The 24,767-nt window shown below is 38.9% G+C and overlaps 1 protein-coding gene across 3 annotated transcripts in view; it reads right to left on the reverse strand.

Annotated features, from left to right (window-relative positions):
- Positions 1–378: 378 nt before the first annotated feature.
- The window catches only part of LOC149823503 (uncharacterized), a 130,663-nt gene continuing 106,274 nt past the window's right edge, over positions 379–24,767 (reverse strand). The window contains exons 3-4 of one of the 3 annotated variants that reach the window (XR_016434772.1): positions 924–1,037; positions 379–581 (exon numbers count right to left, since the gene is read on the reverse strand). Coding sequence is in view for 2 of the 3 variants with exons in the window: in XM_090018887.1 (XP_089875013.1) it covers positions 544–581; positions 924–1,020 (135 nt within the window). In the remaining variant the exon portion in view is untranslated. The remainder of the gene's footprint in view (positions 582–923; positions 1,038–24,767) is intronic. The other 2 variants (XM_090018887.1, XM_090018888.1) reach the window with 2 other exon arrangements.

Genomic DNA, 24,767 nt, shown 5'->3' on the forward strand with positions numbered 1-24,767 from the left:
CTACAAATCTGAATCCATTTTAGCACTGTTCAATTGCAAGATCTTTCATCTGAATTGGCTTGCCAGCAGATACAATTAATAGGGTACAAGGCAAAAAAGGGTTTTGCAGCTAAACGGCTAATGGACAGGAAATGAAAGGTGCTAACCTATTCCCAGCCACGAAATAGAAAAGAAAGAATTAAGAGGTGAATCCAACCAAGAATTGACGTCCCTATGAATTAAAAAAGGGCCGAATTTCTGTTGAAATTTTTCTACGAAAAAATTGTCAAGCAGTTTCGATTATGCACATTACTAGCATTTGGAATTAGCGTCATCGCAAGTATGGAACTAATTGAAGGATATGGGACTCAAGGAGTTATTCTCAAGAAAGTAACGTAAATAAAAAGGAAAAAATAATAAATTACTTCATATGCTAAGATTCAAGCCATTCTATTACCTCAGGAGGTTGACTAAATGATGTTTCATAACAAGTAAATTAGGTCACCATAACAAAACATTTTACGCACATAGGAGGATCAGTCTTCAATCAAGAATGTAACACCATTACTTTCGCTGAATGAATGGGTTGTGTGATCCACCACCTACATAAAAATAACATCAAATGAAAAAGGGGCAACACAAAAAGAACATGTTGCAATTAGAATCAAGCTCCCCAGTGGTTGTGCTGCCATGTGCATAACTCCATTTTTGCATGGTTCCGTATTTTGTCTATTAGTTCCCAGAACACCACATGGCATGGTGCAAATGGCAGCGTTCCATTGGCGGCTTTGTTTTTATGGTCAAAGTTGTCAAAACACACGTGCACACACATACATAAGCATGTGTGTGAGCATGTGAATAACAGGTATAAGAAGATCAATTCAATTGCATTGGGAATCCGTACGGAATCTTCATTAAAAGTTAAAAGACCAAGCACTGCCTACCCGTAATTGGAAAATGTGTGCATGCCATAAACACAAACATGCACCCATACATGCAGGGACTCAAGCTAACCAGCCAAACTTCAAGAATATCAGCTCCCTGCATTTAAGTAGTTTCTGTAAAAAGGAAGTCATGTTCAAAATTTTATTCCATTCTTCCCAATAGACATCTTGATGCCCATATCCCACGACCCTATTTGTATCATGAAGGATTGATGGCCAAAGCAAATAAGTAGTAAAAATTGAACGTAAAAATTCAAAAATGCAATCTTGTGCTGCCACGTATGTATAAAAATGAGGCATTTTAGAATAAACAAAAGGATGAAGGAGACCTTAGGGATAACTGGAATAACCTTTTACACATCAGTAGGCAGCTGCTAGGCCATGCTTCTAACTTGATCAGAAAACAATTCTAGAAAACTCTGGGAAAATCTTAGGGAAGTAGTTGGATGATTTGTTGTGTTTGAAAAAGTTCTGAGTCTCCTGCCCATGTACAAGCCTGAAACCACGCTACCTTCTCTATCTTTTTTTGCACCATTTCAACAAACAATGAGCCAAGTCATATCCAGGAAAGATAAACCTAGGACAGAACAGTGTCTGATATAGATCAAGTATTAGCCTCCAAGCTTTTGAAACCGGCTGGGGCTAAAACAGGTAAGGATATTTTCAATGACCAATCATGCAGAACAAAAAGGAATCCAAGACCTGATCATAGGCATGACAAAATATGATCTAATTTCTCATGCATAAAACCCAATCTTGAGAGAAATATGTGTTCCTTAAGCAAACAACATTTAGGCTGATGCATTTGTTGTACAACCAGATTGAAATCCTTGTAAAATAGGTGCGACTGGGCATGAATCTCTACAAATTCATGATAGCAAAAACAGATTTCTCAGAATGATGATGACCAATATTGAGAGAGACACCTGCTCCTTGAAACAACAATGTTCAGGCAGATGCATTTGTTGTACAACCAGGTTGAGCATCCTTGCAAATACATGTGACTGGCCATGGATCTTTTCAATTTTAATTTAGCAAAATAGATTTCTTAAAAATGATGATGATCCTAAGAGACATTAAACAAATATTATTTTTTACCAGACACAAGATGCCTAGAGGTCTTCATATAAGACTGCATATCTGACATGCCGAACCAATGGCATTGGAAGATCAATGTGAATTCAAGTGTCATGCAATTCCATCATCATTGCATGATGTATCATATTAAGCAGGTTGAAGAATCAATACATATTTACCACTGAGATTTGATGGAGTTTGAATAATGTAATTAGAAAGAGTGGTGATGGTTAATCATCAGTCTTCCAAAAGATAACAAATGATGAAAGTCTGTCTAGGAAGACATCTCTAACCAATGGATTTTACCACCAAGACAGCACAAAGTCCTTGATGAATTCAGAAGTGATGGTTTCTTTGTTTTATCCTTGGCATAAACAAGAAAGGTTCATCACAAAGATGGTTTAGCTTGTTTTCATTCTTCGGATTTGAAGACCGCACAAAGTCATAATACAATGTCAGATCAAAGGTGTGTCTAGGTATGTATTTGTTGGTGTGTTCTATACACGTACATAACACTTCTTTTTTTGTTTATTTGTTTATTACATCACTGGATTTTTCTATTATTTTGATATTCCCAATCAAAACTGAGCTAAGTGGTTTGTACCATCCGTGATGTTATAAGGGTAATCAGCTTTTGCCTTTTTTTCTTTTTTCCTCCATAGAGTTTGAGCAAAATATGTCTATAAAGAGATACCCTTTTCCAGAAATGTTACAATTCAGAACCAGCCATGCATTTCAATAAGTTAACAAACCAAACCATTCAGCAAGATTTCAAAGCAGAAGAGGTCGAGAGAGCATATGAGATAACCATCTAATACGCCACCAACGAAGTTTGAACCAGGGTTACCGGAAGCGCCATAGTATATGGGGAAGCGTGCTTCCCTGAAGCGCGTTTCGAAAGCGAGAAACGTAGCGCTTCCGAAACGTGATGGGAAGCGCCCAAAAAAATTGATAAGCGCGCTTCCCCTTATTTTTTCATTTTTTGTGTTTTTTTTATTTTTCTTACTTTTTTCTCTTTTTTCGCTTCTCCCTCGCTTCCTAGGTCGCTTCCCGTTCGCTTCTGAAACGATTCCTGGTTCGTTTCTAAGTCGTCCCACGCTTCTCGCTTCCTAAAATTTTGGAATTGTCTCGCTTCTGCTTCCTAAATTGCTTCCCTGACTGACAACTCTGGTTTGAACTATCAAAAGTCCCTAACGAAAGGTTGTCACCCTCACCTGTAATACTTGGTATTTTTTCCAAAATTTGGAAATCAATTTAATTTAATTTAATGGCCATTTTAATGAAGATTTGTTCCATAATCCATGTGAGAACCTATTATCCATAGAAATTAATAATTTAATTTTAAAAAATTTATTTGAAAACCTTAATTAGGATTAGGTTGATTTTTCAACCTAATTTTAGAGTATTCTAGAGAGAGAAGGGGTGGACGTCCCCTAGGGGTGTAATATCACACAATTTTTTGCCTAATTTTAAATTTTAATAAATGTAATTTTTATTAAATAAATACATTTTAAATTATTCAAATTGATATATGTATATATAATATATATACGTGGCTGATGTTATATCAATCCAAATATGGATCTTGGACCCTATGGGCTGAGATCCAAGATCCAATAATAGCTGGAAAGATAAGCTTTAAAAAAAAATAGAATGGATGATATATATATAGATATATATTATAATTAGTGTTTAGTTTTATTAAGATTTCTATTGAATAGAAATCTTTCCAAAACATTAGGGGATGTCCTCTTTAGAGAGGAGTCCTATTAGAACCATAAGAAGGGGCTCACACTGTGAAAATCTCTATAAAAAGAGATTCTGTGTAACACCACAATACAAGAAATACAAAAAGTGCACAAAGGCACAAAGGAGAACACTCACAAATGCACGAAGGCACGGATACACATGCACAAAAGCATGAAACAAAATGAACTTCAATTCATAAGTTCCCAAGAGGGGCTTTACAAAAGCATTGTTATTGCATATGCACTCACAAAAAAAAGATTTGTTTACAAGGGCCACTAAGGCCTATTTATAATGCAAAAAGAAGCCACAGGGTGCAGCTCAATATGACTGTTGGGGCAGCTCCAACAGCTATATGGAGTTGTCCCTTTCACAACAGTCAAAAAGAAAAAAAGTGTAAAAAGAAAAGGTTTAAAAGGCAAAAGTAAATTAAAAAAGAAAAAGTAAAAATGTTAGCCCATTAGGGTGGTTGACGCCTATTGAGTAAAAGGATTGAAATACCCCTGATGGGTATTTCAGTTTACAGTTAAAAGAGACGTAATATTTTAACACTCCCCCTCAAACTTAGGGTGTCACAACCGAAAGTTTGCCAAGAAGGAAGTTAAATCTTGGAGAACACAGCGGTTGGTGAAGAAGTCTGTCAGTTGATATTCTGATGTAACATAAGGAAGGTCAATGGTTTTTCTTAAATATTCTTCGCGAACATAGTGGCAGTCCATCTTGATATGCTTCGTGCGCTCATGAAATGTGTGATTTTTGGCAATGTAGATTGCACTTTTATTATCACAACATAATTTTGTGGGCCCTTGAACTTGAATATTCATATCTTCCAACAAGTTGTGAATCCAAACAATCTCCATAGTAGTAGATGTCATGGCTCTATACTCAGCTTCGGTGGATGAAAGCGATACTTTTTGCTGCTTCTTACATCTCCAAGAGATTAATGATTCACCTAAAAAAATACAGAAACCAGTGGTGGAGTGACGGTTATTTGTCACATCCCCAATTAGAGTCAGTATTAGCAATTAAACTTAATTCAGACGTAGAAGATAGAAATACTCCCTTGTTTACTGTACCCTTTATGTATCTGATGATGCGAAGGATGGCGCTCATATGGACTGTAGTAGGTGCATGTTGAAATTAACTAGCAACATATACTGCATGAGAAATATCAGGCCTGGTAATGCTGAGATACGTTAGGGATCCAACCAGTTGCCGGTAAGGTGTGGGATCTTTTAGGAGAATCCCATCATCAGTCTTCATCTTTGAACCTACTATTTCAGGAGTTTCGCAGACCTTGTCATCTGTGATTCCTGATCTATCAAGAATCTCACAAGCAAGTTTAGTTTGAGACAGAAAATAGCCTCTCTGAGAATAGGCAACCTCAATTCCTAAAAAATATGTCAGAAATCCTAAGTCTGACATTTCAAATCTTGAAGTCAAAATAGATTTAATGCTCTTGATTCCTTTGATATCATCACTTGTTATTAACATAGAGGGAGTCCTTCTAGTTCTTTCAGTTCTCCTAGGATGAGAATCATGAGTGGAAATAGTCTCACTAGGTTCACTATATAGTTCAATAGCACTCCTAAAGGTGTTTCTATCTCTATGAGAATAAGTAATGGGTTCTCTAGATACATTTTCTTCTTGAGGGGTAGAAGGGTTATAGTTATTGTTGATCTCAACCATTTCATTTTCACTATTATATGTTGATTCATCATCACTAGAGATATCATCATCCTTAGATAAAAGGTCAAAAAGAAAGGAGTAATCGGCATTTTCTAAATGAGATTCATTTTTTTCAAAACCATTATCATTTTCCAAAAAAGTTACATTCCTTGAAACATATAATTTATCATTCTTAGAGTCATAACATTGAAATCCTTTTTGAGTTTCCGAATAGCCAAGGAAAGCACAAGGAATGGCTTTTGGTGAGAGTTTATGATTTTTATCGGTAAAAACAAAGCACTTACAACCAAAAACTCTCAATCTATTATAATCGGGTTCTTTTTCATATAGAATCTCAAGGGAGAAATTTTATCTAAATTTTTGGATTGGAAGTCGGTTGATAAGATAGACGGAAGCAAGAGCCGCTTCGGCCCAAAAATTTTTAGGAATATTTTGGGAAATGAGAAGGGTTCTAGTGGTTTCAATGATATGCCTATGCTTTCTTTCGGCCAAACCATTTTGTTGTGGGGTCTTAGGACATGATCTTTGATGGACAATGCCACAATCCTCAAGATATTTCTTAAACTCATTAGAGAGATATTCACCTCCGAAATCGGTCATAAATATCTTAAATTACTATTAAATTGATTTTTGATCATCATATGATATGTTTTAAAACATGAAAAACTCCATGCTTATGTTTGAGAAAATATATCTAACAATATCGTGAGAAATCATCCACAAAAATCACACAGTAAGCAAAACCACATTTGGATATGACAGGTGCCGGTCCACAGACATCCGAGTGAATAATTTCAAAAGGTTTAGTACTAAACATAGTTCTTGGTTCAAAAGGTATACTTCTCATTTTTCCAAGAATACAATCATTACAAGAGAAAGTATTTTTACAAAGATCTTTAGTAAAATGTAGATAGGATAACTTGGTAATGTTGGGATGACCAAGTCTCTTGTGCCAAACATTTATGTCTTTATGTTGGGCCACATTACAAAAGGTGTTTTTAGGAATTTGAAGAAAGTCCACATAGTACAAGTCTCCTTTTCCTAGAGCCTTCCCCAATCAATCTCCCAGACCGGTGATCCTGTATTAAACATTTATTAGATGAGAATTGAATGTTACACCCAAGGTCCGTGAGTTGAGAAACGGAAAGCAAGTTTAAATTTAATTTTGGTATAAGTCTAATTTTTGCAATAAAGAAGTTTTGGGTTTTAAAATTTCCAATTCCCTTAATTTTGAGAGAAGTACCATCCGCGGTCGAAACAAAAGAAGGTGACACATTTTTAGAATACTCGGAAAGAGATGAAATGTTTGGGGTCATATGAAAGGATGCACCCGAATCTAAGAGCCAAGAAGTTTTACCTAGAGGAGAAGAAGTGGATATGGCGACGCTGAAAATAGCTCCCTTTAGAAGAGGTTGAAGAGCCTCCACAATTTGATTGAGAGATAGAGTTTCTTTTGAAGATTCCTCTTTAGATGGTTGAGATGTAGTTGCCATTGCTAGAAGTTTCTTCTATTTTGGGCAAACCGGTTTGATATGACCTGGTTCTTTGCAAAAGTGACACGAGATTTTGCTATAATCTCTTCTTCCTCCTTGATTACCTTGATTTTGATTCTTAAAATGAGGAGGTCTATATGTTCTTAAATTGTTACCGGGTCTAGAAACAGCATTAACACCATCACATTCTTCTTGATTTGTGGACATTGCAAGCACACTAGGATTTTGCTTGCTAATGCCCATACGGGTTTCCTCTCCACTTAATTTAGTTAAGACATCTTCAAGAGAGGGAGAGGTAAAAGAGGATAGGAGAGAAAATCTTATTTGCTCAAACTCGAGCCTTAGCCCATTCAAAAAATTGAAGAATCGGTTTTCTTCTAATTGCTTATGACGAAGCTCTATGGCTTCTCCACTGCACTTGGGTTCAAGCATGGCAAGCTCATCCCAAATAAAAGAGAGTTCCGCAAAATACTCTCTTATAGACATATCACCTTGAACAAGAGTCAACGCTCTCTTTTAAAGATAATACTTATGGGACAAGTCCCTAGAAGTATACATCTTCTCAAGATACTCCCACGCTTGAGAAGCATTTTTAAACTTTATAATGTTGGCATTAATCCTTGTCTCAACGGAAGAGAAAATCCAAGACAAGATCTTGAAATTCTTCATTTCTCATTCCTCATGTTTCCTCCTATATTCCTCAAGAGCATTAGTTCTTTTATCTCCCTCAAGGATTTTGATTTCCCCTTTTTAACCAAAGTAATTTTAGGCTCTGGTTCCGGAATCGAGCCTTGAATGTAACCCCAAAGCCCTTTCCCTTTGATGTGAGCTTCCATATTTTCGGCCCACACGTGATAATTTGAGTCATTTAGCTTGAAACCAAGAGAAAAATGAGTCTTTCTCACCCATTAGAGAGGAAAGAAGAAAGAAAAGAATGCGTACTACAATAAGATTTTAAATCTTTCTTGTTGTAGTAATCTTCTAAAATATTGAATGAAGAAGAGTCTTCACTCCAATCACCAAAAAGTTGAAGGCACGTTTTTCGAGGCACTTGATATTGAGAAGAATCACACCAATTTCTTTCTCCAAACAACCTTGCTCTGATACCATGTGAATGTAAAAGTATCTCCAACAAGATACTAAGATCAAGACCTTAATATTCTTGATAATAAACCCGACACAAATGCACAATAAGAACACTTTAGAACACTTGTGCACAAAAGCACAACTCACAAAAACTCACAAATGCACAAAGGCATAAAAATAATGGAATCACTTTATTGAGCACTTGGGCTTTGACTCAAAGCCATGAAGAAATACAAAGGGGAGAGCCCCTATTTATAACACAAAGGGAGCCTTGGAGGGGCTCCACTCATAGACGTTGGAGCCCCTCCAACGGTCACAAATGTGACCGTTGGAGGGGCCCAACGTCTATTTGAGTGGGCCCCCCAAGGTACCTTTTGGTACTTTAAAAAAGGAAAAATAAAAAATGAAAAGAAAAGAAAAATAAAATAAAATAAATTTGCAATCACATTCATAAAGTGAAGGTGCGTAAAACAGTGGAAAGGACTAAACTACCCCTACGGCTAAACAAATAGAAATATATATTTTATATATATAATAGGTAGATATATATACATATATATTAATATATGTATATGTATTACCTTATATATATAAAATATATATATTACATTACATAATTATTTACATAATTTAACACCCCCCCTCAAACTTAGGGCAGGATGACTGAGAGTTTGCTAAGAAGGAAGTTGAAACGCGGAGCACACAAGGCTTTAGTGAAGAAATCCGTTAACTGATATTCTGACGTGACATATGGAAGGTCAATGATTCCTTTGAAGTATGCTTCCCGAACATAGTGACAATCCATCTCTATGTGTTTGGTCCGCTCATGAAAAGTGTGATTCTTAGCAATATAAATCGCACTTTTATTGTCGCAGCATAGCTTGGTAGGCCCTGCAATTGTGATCCCCATGTCTTCCAGCAACTGATGAATCCAAACAATTTTCATGGTAGTAGTTGCCATGGCACGATATTCGGCTTCAGTTGATGATAGAGACACATTTTGCTGCTTCTTGCATCTCCATGAGATCAATGAGTCTCCTAAGAATACACAAAAACCAGTGGTGGAGTGACGGTTATTTGGGTCACCTCCCCAATCAGAGTCAGTATAAGCAATTAATTTTAACTCAGAAGAGGAAGACAGAAAAACTCCCTTATTAAGAGTGTGTTTTAGGTATCTTATGACACGTAAGATAGCACTCATGTGAATAGAAGTTGGTGCATGCTGAAACTGACTTGCCGTATGCAGAGCATGTGAGATATCTGGTCTGGTAATACTTAGGTACATCAACGATCCTACTAGTTGTCTGTAGGGAGTAGGATCGGAGAGAGGAACACCATCATCAATCTTCATTTTAGCTCCTACTATAGCAGAAGTTTCACAAAATTTATCGTCTGTAATACCTGACTTGTCAATAATCTCAGATGCAAGCATAGTTTGAGACAAAAAATATCCTTTATGAGAGTATGCTACCTCAATACCCAAAAAATAAGTTAAGAAACCCAAGACAGACATTTAAAACTTATCCTTTAAAATTGATTCTATGCTTTTAATCCCTTTAGAATCGCTTTCAGTTATAAGCATGTCATCCACATATAGTAGCAGAATAACAATCCCTGCATTAGATTTTCTAACAAACAACGCAGTATCAGTAAAGCAGGATGAGAAACCATTTTCTAACATTACGGAGTTAAACTTATCATACCAAGCCTTGGGGGCTTGTTTCAAACCATAAAGTGTTTTTCGAAGGCGAAGCACTTTTCTTTTAGGAGACTCCATTCCAGGAGGAGCATCCATATACACTTTTTCGTTTAGATCTCCGTTTAAAAAAGCATTCTTAACATCCATCTGATAGATGTTCCACTTATTGATTGAGGCAACGGTTATAAGACATCGGACGGTGACCATCCGATCTACCAGGGCAAAGGTCTCCGCATAATCAATCTCATATTTTTGACCATATCCTTTTGCAACTAAACGGGCCTTGTATCTCTCAAGGGACCCATCACTCTTAGTTTTGACCTTAAACACCCATCTACACCCTATTGCTTTTTTGTCTTTAGGGAGGTCTTGAAACTCCGATGTCTTTGCTTTCCTTAGAGCTTCAAGTTCATTATTCATAGCGACTATCCATTTCGGACATTTTCGTGCTTCCTCGAAGTTCCTAGGTTCTATGTAAGAGTGAATGGCGCTTAGACAGGCTCTATATTTAGGTGAAAAAGACTCATATGAGATTAACCTAGAAGGGGGTTTTCTTGGTCTTTCGGTCCTACGAAGGTTTTCCTCACTTTGAGGAGTAGTCTCACTATCATCATATCTTTCGAGGGCAGTTCTGAAAGTATTCCTATCGCTATGAGAGTAGGTTATGGGATCTCTATGCGGTTTTTTATTGATATGTTGATGAAGCGTTGAGGGCTCAGAATTGGTTCCATTATTACTTAAGTCATTTTGATTTGACTCATCATCACTAGTATCATCATCTTAAGTCAATAAATCATACAGAAAGGAATAGTCTATATTCACGTCATTAGATTCAAGTTTTTCGAAACCACTAATATTTTCCAAGAAGCTTACATTTCTGGAAACATATAGTTTATCACTTTTAATATCATAACAACGAAAGCCTTTTTGAGTTTCAGAATAACCAAGAAAGGCACAAGCAATGGCCTTATGAGAGAGTTTGTCATTTTTATCAGTAAGGACAAAACATTTACATCCAAAAACCCTTAACCTGCTATAATCAGGTTCTTTTTCGTATAATTTTTCAAATGGGGAATCTTGTTCAAGTTTTTAGATGGAAGTCTATTTATGAGATAGGCGAATGTAAGGGCTGCCTCAGCCCAAAGTTTTTCTCGGAATATTTTGTGAAATGAGCAAAGTTCGTGTTGTTTCAATAATATGCCTATGTTTTCGTTCAGCCAACCCATTTTGTTGTGGAGTTTTAGAACAAGACTTTTGATGGAGAATACCATGATTTTCAAGATAACTTTTGAATTCATTGGAAAGATATTCGTCACCCGAATCGGTTATAAGAATTTTTAAATTTCCATTGAATTGATTTAAAACCATCATATAAAATGTTTTAAAAATTGAGAAAACTTCATGTTTATGTTTAAGAAAGTATATCCAACTAAATCTAGTGAAATCGTCCTCAAAGATAACATAGTATGAGAAACCTCCCTTAGATATCACTGGAGACTGACCCCATATATCGGAGTGAACAATTTCAAAAGATTTTGTTGTAAACATAGATCTTTGAGAAAAAGGAAGACTTTTCATTTTCCCAAGAATACATTCATTACAAACAAAATTTTCATTACAAAGATGCTTAATAAAAGGCAAATAAGAGATTTTAACAATGTTGGGATGACACAATCTCTTATGCCATACATGAATATCTTTGTTTTGAGCAACATTACAAAATTGATTCTTGGGAATTTTGAGAAAATCAACATAGTAGAGGTCTCCTCTCCTAGAGTCTTCCCCAATCAACTTCCCGGACTAGCGATCCTGTATCCAACATTTATCAGAAGAGAATTTTATATCGCAACCATAGTCCGAGAGTTGAGAAACGAAAAGTAAATTTAAGTTTAGTTTTGGTATAAGACGAATTTTTGGAATAAAGAAGTCTTGTTTTTCAATATTGCCCATTTCTTTAATTTCAAGAGGTGTTCCATCCGCCGTTGAGACAAAAGATGAAAGAAAATTTTTAGAAAAATCAGAAAGAAAACAAGGACTTGGAGTCATATGAAATGAAGCATCGGAATCTAGGAGCCAAGATGTCTTACCAAGAGAAGAGGAGGATGACATAGCGGCTCCAGAAATGCCTCCTTTGAGAAGAGGTTGAAGAGCATCCACAATTTGTTGAAGTGAAAGAGGCTCATTTGATGAAGAAGGTCGTTCCTCTGGTTGGGATGCCAAAGTTGCGGCAAGAAATTTCTTCCATTTGGGACAAATGGGTTTGATATGCCCCGGTTCTTTACAAAAATGGCAAGTTAATTTGCTATAGTCTCTTTTGCCATATCGATCATTTCCTCCTTGTCCTTGATTTTTGAAATGGGGAGGTTTGTAGGTCTTCAAATTATTTTCGGGTCATGACACAGCATTAATCGCTTCATAATCATTTTGAGAAGATGTAGCAAGGATGCTAGGATTATTTTTACTAATCCCCATACGGGTTTCCTCACCACTTAGCTTGGTGATAACATCTTCAATAGAGGAAGATGTGAAGGCGGATAGAAGAGAGGACCGAATTTGCTCAAATTCGGGTCTAAGACCATTTAGAAAGTTGAAGAATCGATCTTCCTCTAGTTGTTTGTGTCTTAACTCAATAGCTTCTCCGCTCCATTTTTGGTTCGAGCATAACAAGCTCATCCCAAATAGATGATAGTTCGGCAAAATATTCCCGAATAGACAAATCGTTTTGTTGAAGGGTCAAAGCCTTCTTTTGGAGGTAATATTTGTAAGATAAGTCCATTGAAGTATACATTTTCTCAAGGTACAACCAAGCTTCAGAGGCCCTTTTAAACTTAATGATGTTGGCATTAATCTTGGTTTTAACGGATGAAAAAATCCAAGACAAGATTTTGAAGTTCTTCATCTCCCACTCATCATGTCTTTTGGAATACTCCTCTAGGGCCTTTTGTCTATCTTCACCTTCAAGAATCTTAATATCCCCTTTCTCTATGATAGTAAGTTTGTGTTCGGGTTCCGATATGGAACCTTGAACGTAACCTCAAAGACTTTTCCCTTTGATATGGGCTTCCATATTGTCGGCCCAAACATGGTAGTTCGAACCACTAAGTTTAAAACCAAGGAAGAAGTGAGAATCTTTTTCACCCATTAGAGAGGGAAGAAAATAGAAAATAATGCGTACCTTAAAGGATTTTCAAACCTTTCTTGACAAAAGATGCTTCTAAAATATTGCTCGAAGGAGATGGTTTACTACAAAACTTCACTAACTTGAGGGCACGTTTTTTGAGGCACTTCACAAGTGAAGAGATGCACGATCCTCCTTCAACGAGGCTCTGATACCATGTAAAAGTATCTCCAACAAGATACTAAGATCAAGACCTTAATATTCTTGATAATAAACCCGGCACAAATGCACAATAAGAACACTTTAGAACAATTGTGCAAAAAAGCACAACTCACAAAAACTCACAAATGTACAAAGGCATAAAAATAATGGAATCACTTTATTGAGCACTTGGGCTTTGACTCAAAGCCATGAAGAAATACAAAGGGGAGAGCCCCTATTTATAACAACACAAAGGGAGCCTTGGAGGGGCTCCACTCATAGACGTTGAAACCCCTCCAACGGTCACAAATGTGACCGTTGGAGGGGCCCAACGTCTATTTGAGTGGGCCCCCCAAGGTACCTTTTGGTACTTTAAAAAAGGAAAAAGAAAAAATGAAAAGAAAAGAAAAATAAAATAAATTTACAATCACATTCATAAAGTGAATGTGCGTAAAACAGTGGAAAGGACTAAACTACACCTACGGCTAAACAAATAGAAATATATATTTTATATATATAATAGGTAGATACATATACATATATATTAATATATGTATATGTATTACCTTATATATATAAAATATATATATATTACATTACATAATTATTTACATAATTTAACAGTGAAAATCTCTACAAAAAGAGATTGTGTGTAACACCACAATACAAGAAATACAAAGTGTGCACAAAGGCACAAAGGAGAACACTCACAAGTGCACGAAGGCACGGATACACATGCACAAAAGCATGAAACAAAATGAACTTCAATTCATAAGTTCCCAAGAGGAGCTTTACAAAAGCATTGTTATTGCATATGCACTAACAAAAAAAGGATTTGTTTACAAGGGCCACTAAGGCCTATTTATAATGCAAAAAGAAGCCACAGGGTGCAGCTCAATATGACTGTTGGAGCTGCACCCAACGGTCACATTTGTGACTGTTGGGGCAGCTCCAACAGCTATATGGAGCTGTCCCTTTCACAAGGGTCAAAAAGAAAAAAAGTGTAAAAAGAAAAGGTGTAAAAGGCAAAAGTAAATAAAAAAAGAAAAAGTAAAAATGTTAGCCCATTAGGGTGGCTGACGCCTATTGAGTAAAAGGACTGAAATACCCATCCTGATGGGTATTTCAGTTTACAGTTAAAAGAGACATAATATTTTAACACACACCTCCCTCTTTCAACATCAATTTTGAGAGAAAAAAGGGGAGACTGAACTGAGAGAGAGAGAGGGCTGGAACACAAAAAATATATATTATATAGAGAGAGGCGTTACCGCCTTCTCCAGAGTGTTCTCCTTTCAAGGATCCTCAAGCAAAGGTATGAGATTCTTCTCCTAATTTGATAGAAAATGATTTAGCTTAGGCTGAATCAAGCATAGGTTAGAAAAAGATTAAATCTGTGCTTCCATACACACATTTTTTTTATTTTTCTTGGCTGTCCCAATCATCCATTTTGATTTGGGCTTGGATGGGTCAGCACGGTCAACCTATGGTGGTTTCAAGACCCATTATGGTAGCTGTGATGGACTGCATGACATTTGAAAATTTTGATCTGTGTTTTTCTCTGTTTGATTACACGGGTTTTGGATAAGATCGAGAGCCATTGGAATGTATCGTGGAAAGCATGTATTGTGCATCCGCGTTTCCTAAACAGGAACACGTGTATTTCACTGTGTATACGCAGCAGTGATTTTTCTGGACAAGTGAATACATGTACCTGTGATTCTTCCTGAATCTGTACCAGCATGTATGCTGTTTGTCACATACATCTGCAATTTTCTTGAGCATAGTATATATTAGTCAGCATATATATATATATTTATATATATATATATATATATATATATCAGTCAGCGTATATATATGTTGACCAGGATATATATATTTATATATATCAGTCAGCACATATATATATCGACCAGGATATACATATATATATATATATATATATAACTGTCAGCATATATATATATATTGTAAAACCCACGTTTTTCAAAAAAAAAAAATTTATCGGACCCGGGCCGGGTCGGGTCCGGACCCGACCCGGGCCCGCCTGCGATAGGGTTTTAAGATAACCCGACGCAGTCCGAGCGCCGCCCCTCACCGCGCCTTCTGCCCGATAGGGAAACCCATCGGGGTTTCCCCTTTTGTCACCCCTCCCCGAGCTCTTTAAGAGCATTGCGGGAGAGGAGGAACGATGCCCCGCCCCCCTTCTCGTTCCCTGCAGGCGGCAACCACGACCGACGCCTCCTCCTTCCCTGCGCACGTCGGCGATCGCCAGCCACCTCGCCTCCCAGGTACGCCACTTCTCCTCCTCCCTATTCTCCTCCTCACCCCCTCCCTGTCACCTCGCCGGGAGGCCGGCAGGTGGCTCATAGCCACTGCCGCGGCCTCCCACCGCCTCTCTGTGTCGCCAGAGCCCCGACAGGTGGCCTACGCGGCCCCTGTCGTCCCCGTCTCCCTCTGCGATTCGCCGGAGTGCCGGCAGGGGACCGGTGGCCCCTGCGGCACCCCTTTTTGCTGCCACCTCGTGGCTTTCGGCAGGGGCTGGCCCCCTGCCGTCTGGTGCTGTCGGCAGGGGTGGCCCCTTGCCGACCTGTGTTGTCGGCAGGGGCTCAGCCCCAGCCACATCGTGCTGTCGGCAGGGGTTGGCCCCTGCCGACCTGTGTTGTCGGCAGGGGCTCAGCCCCTGCCACATCGTGCTGTCGGCAGGGGTTGGCCCCTGCCGACCTGTGCTTTCGGCAGGGGCTGGGCCCCCTGCCGTCTGGTGCTATCGGCAGGGGTGGCCCTTGCCGACCTGTGTTGTCGGCAGGGGCTCAGCCCCTGCCACATCGTGCTGTCGGCAGGGGTTGGCCCCTGCCGACCTGTGCTTTCGGCAGGGGTTGGGCCCCCTGCCGTCTGGTGCTGTCGGCAGGGGTGGCCCTTGCCGACCTGTGTTGTCGGCAGGGGCTCAGCCCCTGCCACTTCGTGCTGGCGACAGGGGTTGGCCCCTGCCGACCTGTGCTTTCGGCAGGGGCTGGCCCCCTGCCATCCATGTGCTTCTGGCAGGGGTTGGCCCCCTGCCATCCTTATGCTTCCGGCAGGGGCTGGCCCCCTGCCATCCATTGCTTCCGGCAGGAGCTGGCCCCCTGCCATCCATTGCTTAAACCTGAGTCATAGTGTGGCTTGCGAGAACACCTTTCAGGGTCAGTGCGATCAACAGATGGATAACCATCAAGTTACCCCTAATCTATTGTACCCCCGAAATTCTATTGTTTGCTCTTTTTGTGGTAACGTGGACCATTCAGGGAAAGAATGCTGCCATAAGCGAAAGTACGACGGGTGGCAGCTGGCCACACAAGGCTTGGAGCAACGGAAGCAAGTTAAAGATATTCAGAACAATAAGTCAGTTGGTAGTAAGGAAGTTAGCAAATGCCGACTTGCCAATGATAGAATGCAGGGATCCCCATCTAAGAAACAAAAGCAAGGCAAAGGAATCAAGCTACATCGATCGTCTAGTAGTAAATGCTCGAAGTGTAATTATGGCCATCCGGGACAACTATGCCCTCGAGACACTGGAGGTTGTTTCTATTGCGGAAAGATGGGACATTTCGCCAGAGTTTGTCGCAAGAAGGAAGCAGATCTGAAGAAGCGAACCGCGAAGGAAAGTCAGCAACAACAACCCAAGCTGCCTCACTAGTAACAATGAAAGTAGAGAACCATTTTTATTTTTGTCATGACGGGTTAGGTAGAGAATTAGCAAATAAACACTTTAATAAGTTCGGGTAAGACTTTTTATTTTCCAGTACGGATCTTGTAGTAAAAGTTTATTAATGAAATTACGTATGAATTTTGTCCAACCCAGACCCTTATGATTATGAAGCTTATGCAGGTAAATGACATGCCACACCTACAACTGATTAGTTTTGAGTAGTTGACTTGTTACGCCTACAAATGATTAACTTTTAAGTGGTTGACTTATACGCCTACAAATCGTTAGTTAGACTATTTAGAGGAATGACACCTCACGACTACAAACACTTAGGTTTTTTTTTTTATGGTACATCATACCTACGTAGCGGTGTTGCAGGGTGTTGCATTATGATTGTTTGTGAGAATATATCATACCTGTATAGCATGATTGATGAATATCATATTGGACTAAAATGTCTTGTAGATTCGTGCGTGTGTTTCATGATGAATATAGTTGAATGTGATTTGAGGTAAAAATATGCATATGATGGTGCCATGATTTGGATGTCTTAGATGCATACATGATTTGAATCTTGTGTGCATAACTCGAACTACGTAGAGGTTACGTATCTTGAGGTTTAGTGGATTCTTGATATATACATGATCACATTGTATAGAACTCATGCTTTGAGGTTAGATTTGGATAATGCAATATTCCTGGTGGTAATGATATTATGCATAGAATAATATGCTTTTGTATGATATGATTGAAATGCATGTGACCTCAAAATTTGAAAGTATGCGATATATGTTTAAGTGAGTTATGGTTCATGGAGCCTCATTGATGAAATGGGTGATTTTATGAATTGAATACCATATGAAGTGATGTGATGCTTTTGCCCATTATTGGTGGCTATCGACCCTGAGAGTCGCCGTTGTTTTGATGCATGTATCATTGATTTTGGTACATGTTGAGGACCTTGTCCGCAAAGGATTTTCTGTGAAGGGTATGTATGATCAAGATCAGGTAATCCGACTAGAGTGGTGAATCTCTGTGAGGAAGTACACTGTCCAAGATCGGGTAGCCGCAAAGACGGCGAATTCCTGTGAGGAAGTATATTGTCCAAGACCAGGTAAACCATCTAGGGCGGTAATTCCTTGTGAGGTCATACATTTCCCAGACCAGGTGATCCAGCGTGGAACTTGTAGATTTTGATTTCGTAGGAAATTATGGTGTGTTATGATGCTCTTTTGAGAGCATTTGTTATAGTCGGTTATGAATCTTTAAATTTGGCTTTCTGTTGTAGCATGATTATATACTGGTTTTAGATTAGAGAATCGGATCCTTGCTGATTCTAGATCTTGATACTAGGTTATGTTTTTGTCTTCTATGAAAGTTCGGGCCATTCTAAGAAGGATAACTTAAGCAAGATAGGACAACTGGCCATGTAAGGCCTTGAGTTATGGGGATAAGTTGTGGCTATTCCGGACTAGGAGTCTGTTAGAATTAGTAAGGGTAACGAACGACAACTTGATTATGATAAAGTACAGAAACCTCCGTTCAAGGAACGTAAACAAACTAGAGCAATGTCTTGTTGTGTCTCTTCATTCGTATCGAATCTAGTAGAAGGTGACGAATAAACATTCTTACAGTCTTCTACCAAACCCTTTTTGTGACTCCGTATAAACTCTTGCGAAGACATAAATTATTAACAAAATTGCTCACATCTTGTTCGATCGAGTTGTTGGCTTCGAACCTTTCTCAAGAAGTTATTATGTGCTATCCTGATTACTTTAATAAGCATACGTGTTTCAGATCACTCACACATATATTGTATCCCCGTTAACAACGATTATCTAAGAACCAGATTGTCGCAGATAATCTTTTAATAAATATTTTGCGGACGAAATTCTTTTAAGAGGGGTAGGATGTAAAACCCACGTTTTTCAAAAAAAAAAATATTTATCGGACCCGGGCCGGGTCGGGTCCGGACCCGACCCGGGCCCGCCTGCGATAGGGTTTTAAGATAACCCGACGCAGGAAGAGGATTTTAAATCCTCTTCCCGAGCGCCGCCCCTCACCGTGCCTTCTGCCCGATAGGGAAACCCATCGGGGTTTCCCCTTTTGTCACCCCTCCCCGAGCTCTTTAAGAGCATTGCGGGAGGGGAGGAACGATGCCCCGCCCCCCTTCTCGTTCCCTGCAGGCGGCAACCACGACCGACGCCTCCTCCTTCCCTGCGCACGTCGACGATCGCCAGCCACCTCGCCTCCCAGGTACGCCACTTCTCCTCCTCCCTATTCTCTTCCTCACCCCCCTCTCCGTCACCTCGCCGGGAGGCCGACAGGCGGCTCACAGCCCCTGCCGCGGCCTCCCACCTTCCCTGTGCCCATCGGGGGCCCGACAGGTGGCCTATGGGCCCCTGTCGTCCCCTCTTCCCTCTGGGGGTGCGCCGGAGTGCCGGTAGGGGACCAATGGCCCCTGCGACACCCCCTCACCCCTATGGGTGATAGGGAAACCGACGGAAGGTCGGTTGCCCTCCCTGTCACCCCCGCCCCGGTCCCTCTTTTTCTGGCAGGGGTCAGTCCCCCTGCCACCCCTAGATCACCTGTAGGCAGGGGCAATGCCCCTGCCGCTTCATGTTTCCCGGCAGGCAGGGGCTCGCCCTGCTGCCTCTGGGGTTTTGGCGCGCAGGGGTAGTGCCCCTGTCGCCTTCCTATCTCGGCTGGCAGGGGCAATGCCCCTGTCGCCCTTTGTTTTGTTGGGCTGGCAGGGACTCACCCCCCTGCCGCCTTTTGGCTTCTGGGAGGGCAGGGGATAACCCCCCTGCTGCCCCTTGATTCTCTGCACGCAGGGGCTTGTCCCTCTGTCACCCCCCCGTTCCGAGCTCTCTCCCTCTCTCTGTCGGCAGGGGCTGGCCCTTTCCTCCTTGTTGCTGTCGGCAGGGGCTAGCCCTGCCATCTCGTGGCTGTCGGCAGGGGCTCAGCCCCTGCTGTTTTGTTGCGGTCGGCAGGGGCTCAACTCCTGCCGCCTCACTGCTGTCGGCAGGGGCTCAGCCCCTGCCGCTTTGCTGCTGTCGGCAGGGGTAGGCCCCCTGCCGCCTCGTTGCCGTCGGCAGGGGCTGACCCCCTGCCGCCTCGCTGTTTTTTACAGTGGCTCATTCCCTGTCGCCCCGTTGTCGTCGGTGCCGCCATCGCCTAATTCTACCCTTGCCCCGTTGCACCATTTTTTTATATTAGCAAAAATTGAATATTTAACACTCTTGCCTATTTACGCAACAGGTCCCGATCGTGCTCCACTGCTCAACCCTCGTATTATCCTCACGCGTAGGCGTACGCAGCTGCACGACATCCCAAGGTAGGGTAAAGTCGCACAAAAGGGCAATTGATGAACGTATTTAAGTTGAAATAATTAGGATGCCCATGCTAGATATGCTTAGATTTATATTGCTTCTGCGTTGCATATTTTCTTGTCTGCATATTTATGAGTCGATGTATGATTTTACTCTTTGAGTATTAAATTGCGTATTTGCTTATGTGGTTGAAGGTGGTTTCGTACTTTTTGTCATACTTATGCCCTTAATTGCTTGCATATATGCTTGCCTGTTCGTTCCTATGGGTCGATGTACAATTTCATTCTTCGATCATTATTTTGCATAAGTTGATTTTGAGTTGAGGTGTGGTTTCGTATTTCTTGAAATACATATGCCCTTGTTTCCTTTGAGTGAGGTACGACTTTGTGTCTCGTGTATTACTCACGACCTTATGTGTTTGCCTATCTAAGTGGTCAAGGTATGGTTTTGGTACCTCATGTGTTACTTATGTGCTTTTCGCTCGATATGCGACATTGCAAGTCGAGAGTTGCTTGTTGTCATGTTATAATATGCATATGCTCACACTTATGGTGAATATGTACTTACATAAATGTAGTCTTGTACCTAACCCGATCTCAGTTGTTTTCAAATATTAAACTTTAAATCTTTGAAAGGTTTTTTCGATAAGGTTTTCGAAATCACAAGTCGAAATTTTGGGGCGTTACATATATATATGCTGACAGTTATATATATATATATCAGTCAGCGTATATATATGTTGACCAGGATATATATATTTATATATATCAGTCAGCACATATATATATCGACCAGGATATACATATATGTATATATATAACTGTCAGCATATATATATATATATATATATATATATACACACGCATAACAGTCAGTGTATATATATATATCGATCAGCATATATGTATATATATATATATATCGATTAATATATATATATAGGTGTATATATATATATATATATATATGTGTGTATTTATGTGTTGTAGCCAATGCATTCTGAAATTTTTGGGCATCCGGTTCTTTATCCAATGATTTGGTTATGCATATCATATTTAATTTCATGTTTTAGTCAAGGATGCATGCACAAATTCATTTAAGTGTTTACTAAGTTTCAAATCTGATTTCAGTGATTGCTTCCTTAAATTTGAGCAAATTGTTTTGTTAAATGGATTATAAATCAGATTTAAAAGGTTGTTCGAAAAACTAAAATTTTCCTTATGTTGTTCCAAAAATCTGTTTTCTTTTGGAACTAAGAAATCTGGTCGGTCAAGGATATTTAATTGAATCCGAACCTAAAGAGTGCTGAAATTGGTCGGTTTCAAAAGTTTGGATTCTAGGCCAATATAAGAAATCTGATTGTGCTTTACAAAGTTTGCATTTGTTCACTAGTCATGGGTATGCTTGGGTATCATGTTTTGTGAACTATGAACACTAAATTGTATTCGTCTATGGATGATTGTTGTTATTGTACGATTTGCAATGCTATTTAATTTATGTAGTGGTTACCTATAGTGGCCAAGAGCATGTGTTGCTCATGCAATAGTAAATTGTAAAACTATTTTGGTATTGCTTTTGGAATTAATTATACTGTTGAATTTGACAGGGCAAAAACCTGAAATTGTTATTGCATGATGATTTACATAACTGAAACATGGTAAAAGAGATCAAACAATGTAATAATTTTTCTTCCTTAGTGGCCCTATGAAAGGGTGAGAACCTCGGATGGCGGTCATGGGGGACCGTGAGGATACTAAACATTGTGTGCATTGTTTTCTCCAAGAACCCGAAGTGTGGTTCATGTTCGTAGCCACGGTTGTAGGGAACTTCTGTCACTTTGCTTGGGGGTGGTGTTGTTAGACTCAACTGCAGTTATTGATATACCGAAAAAATGACGTCAATACATATTGATTTTCTTGTCGTCTCGGCATTAGATAATGATTCCTAATATTCTGATTGATGGTGATGATTTCTGACGTCGATCGAAGAACATGTGTAGAATCCAGTAAATAAAATATAAATTGTGCATTAAAATACCACTGAAAACTGCTTTGAACCTCAAGAATTTGTCCTGTTTTGAGTATCCGCGGGTGTTAAGTGGCAATTAAATTGTGTGCATTAAGTAAGGACATGCATGCAAAAGCAATACTGATAATTGAATTTAAAAAGTTATTCATGCATGTTGTGTTGATTCATGAATCCCTAAATGTTTAATTTAGCATGAGATTGTTGGTTGTTTTATTTGAACTGCTTATATTAAAAGTTTGTTCTAAATGTGTGATGTTTGTAGAGTTCTTTAAAACTTATGTTTGATTTGATGTATGTTAATTTCCTCATTGTTGGATTTCAAGAAGGTCTCGTACGAGAACTTTGATTTATCCTGTTTTTAAAAATCTTTTTTTTAGGTATTGAGGCACAATGAGGGACCAGCTTGCTGGAGGGAGTGAAGGTTATGATGTGGTGGTCTGGGTTCTAACTGTGTTGGGGAGTTCTAGTTTTAAGGGAACATGTGAACCCTAAATGGGGACTTTTTAATTACATTAAATTCGATTTAAATTCATGGTTTGCTTTATTCTATATGTTTGGAATGATTGTTGGGTTGTGTATATTAAATCTATAAAGTGCCCCAGGTTCTTGGGATAATTTTTAAAATGTTTCTAAATTATTTGTTTATAAAAAACACATTTGCAAAATTTTGAAGGTGTTCCCTTCGGAGACCTAAACCCAAGGAGAGAGGGTGAGTCACCAAGGAAACATTTAGAGAGAGATTTAGTTCGAATAAAAAACCCAACCCTCCTCTATTTAAAAAAGAGGGTGAGTCATCAAGCAAAATTTCTATATGCATGTCTATGATTTTCCGCAGGCATAAACTTGCTATTTTTTGTGTTCTTAATCATGAACATGCTTGCAAAATTTCTGTATGCAATCTGCAATTTTTCTGCATGTATAAACCTGTTTTTTTCTTTTTTGCGTTTTTTAACAAGATTCGCAATATATATATCAGACTGCGATTTTGATTTTGTTCGCAGCCATGATATATATATCAGTCTGCAAATCTGATTTGTTTTCGCAGCTTTAATACATGCAAATCAGTCCGCATTTTTTGACTGGATTTGCAGCACTAATATGTATGCATAACAGTCCGCAAAGCTGGACTGTTTCGTAGCCTTAATGCATACATAACAGTCTGTGTTTTTGGACTAGATTTGCAGCACTGATATTTATGCATAACAGTCCACAAATCTGGATTATTTTGCAGCCTTAATGCATATAAATTAGTCTCATTTTTTTAATGGATTTGCATCACTGATTTGTATATATATATATATATATATATATATATATATATATATATATATATATATATATATATATATATATATATATATATATATATATATATATCAAGCAGCAAATCTGGATTGTTTCATATCCTTAATGTATGCATAACAGTCTGCATTTTTTGAATGGATTTGGAGTACTGATATGTATGTAAATCAGTCCGCAAATCTGGATTATTTTGTATCCTTAATGTATGCATAACAGTGTGTTTTTAGACTGTATTCACAACCCTGATATATATATATATATATGTGTGTGTGTGTGTGTGTGTGTGTGTGTGTGTGTGTGTGTGTGTGTGTGTGTCTACAAAATTTTGATAATAATCTCAGCATATATCTATGTCACATGGGTGCGGGTGCGGCGCAATTTAAAAAATTTTAGACATGGGGACTCGGCTATATATATGTATATATATTTTTAAAAAAAATTGATTCCACGGGGACTCAGAGTCAGTCTCAAAATTTGATTTTTAAATCTCGAAATGATCTCAATCTAGAATTGAATTGAAAAATTAAACTCAGAATTTGAAATTAGATAGAACTTGGAGATTTTTGGATTTTGAAATGGAAATAAAGAATTTGAACTTTAATATTTGAGTTTGAGATTTGAAATCAGAAGAGAATTTGAAAATTGGATTGAATTTCAAAATCAATTTCAAAATTCGAGTGCAACTGGAGTGTTGTGCGATCGTAGAATGCCATTGCGGTTGAAGGGAAAGTTTTATAGGACGACAATTAAGCCTGCTTTACTATATGGTACGGAATGTTGGGCTGCCAAGAGACATCATATTCAAAAAATGAGTGTAGCTGAGATGCGTATGCTTAGATGGATGTGTGGAAATACAATAAAATATAAGATTCGAAATGAGGAGATACGTAAGAAGGTAGGCATTGCATCCACTGAAAATAAGATAAGAGAGAATCGTTTACGGTGGTTTGGACATATTCGGCGAAGGCCTAATGATGCTCCAGTTAGAAGGATGGAGAAATGGGAAAATATATTAGTTAAAAGAGGTCGGGGTAGGCCTAAGAAGACTTGGATGGAGATGATAGGAAAGAATATGAATGCTTTGAACCTCACCGAGGACATGGCATTGGATAGAAATGATTGGAGGAGAAGGATTCATGTGGAAGACCCAGAATGATTTTCTTTTTTGGTTCATATTGCCGACCCCAATTGTTTTGGGATGAAGGAGTAGTTGTTGTTGTTGTTGTTGTATATATATATATATATATATATATAAATAATAAGTCGGTTATAGCCCATTAGGGGACACAGCTATAGCCCAATCTGTTGTTGCACAATCTATGACTGCACAGTTGCACAGTTTGGCTATATATATATATATATATATATATATATATATATATATA

The sequence above is a fragment of the Nuphar pumila genome, chromosome 10, assembly GCF_984573655.1.
Source record: "Nuphar pumila chromosome 10, dmNupPumi1.hap1.1, whole genome shotgun sequence".
NCBI lineage: Eukaryota > Viridiplantae > Streptophyta > Magnoliopsida > Nymphaeales > Nymphaeaceae > Nuphar > Nuphar pumila.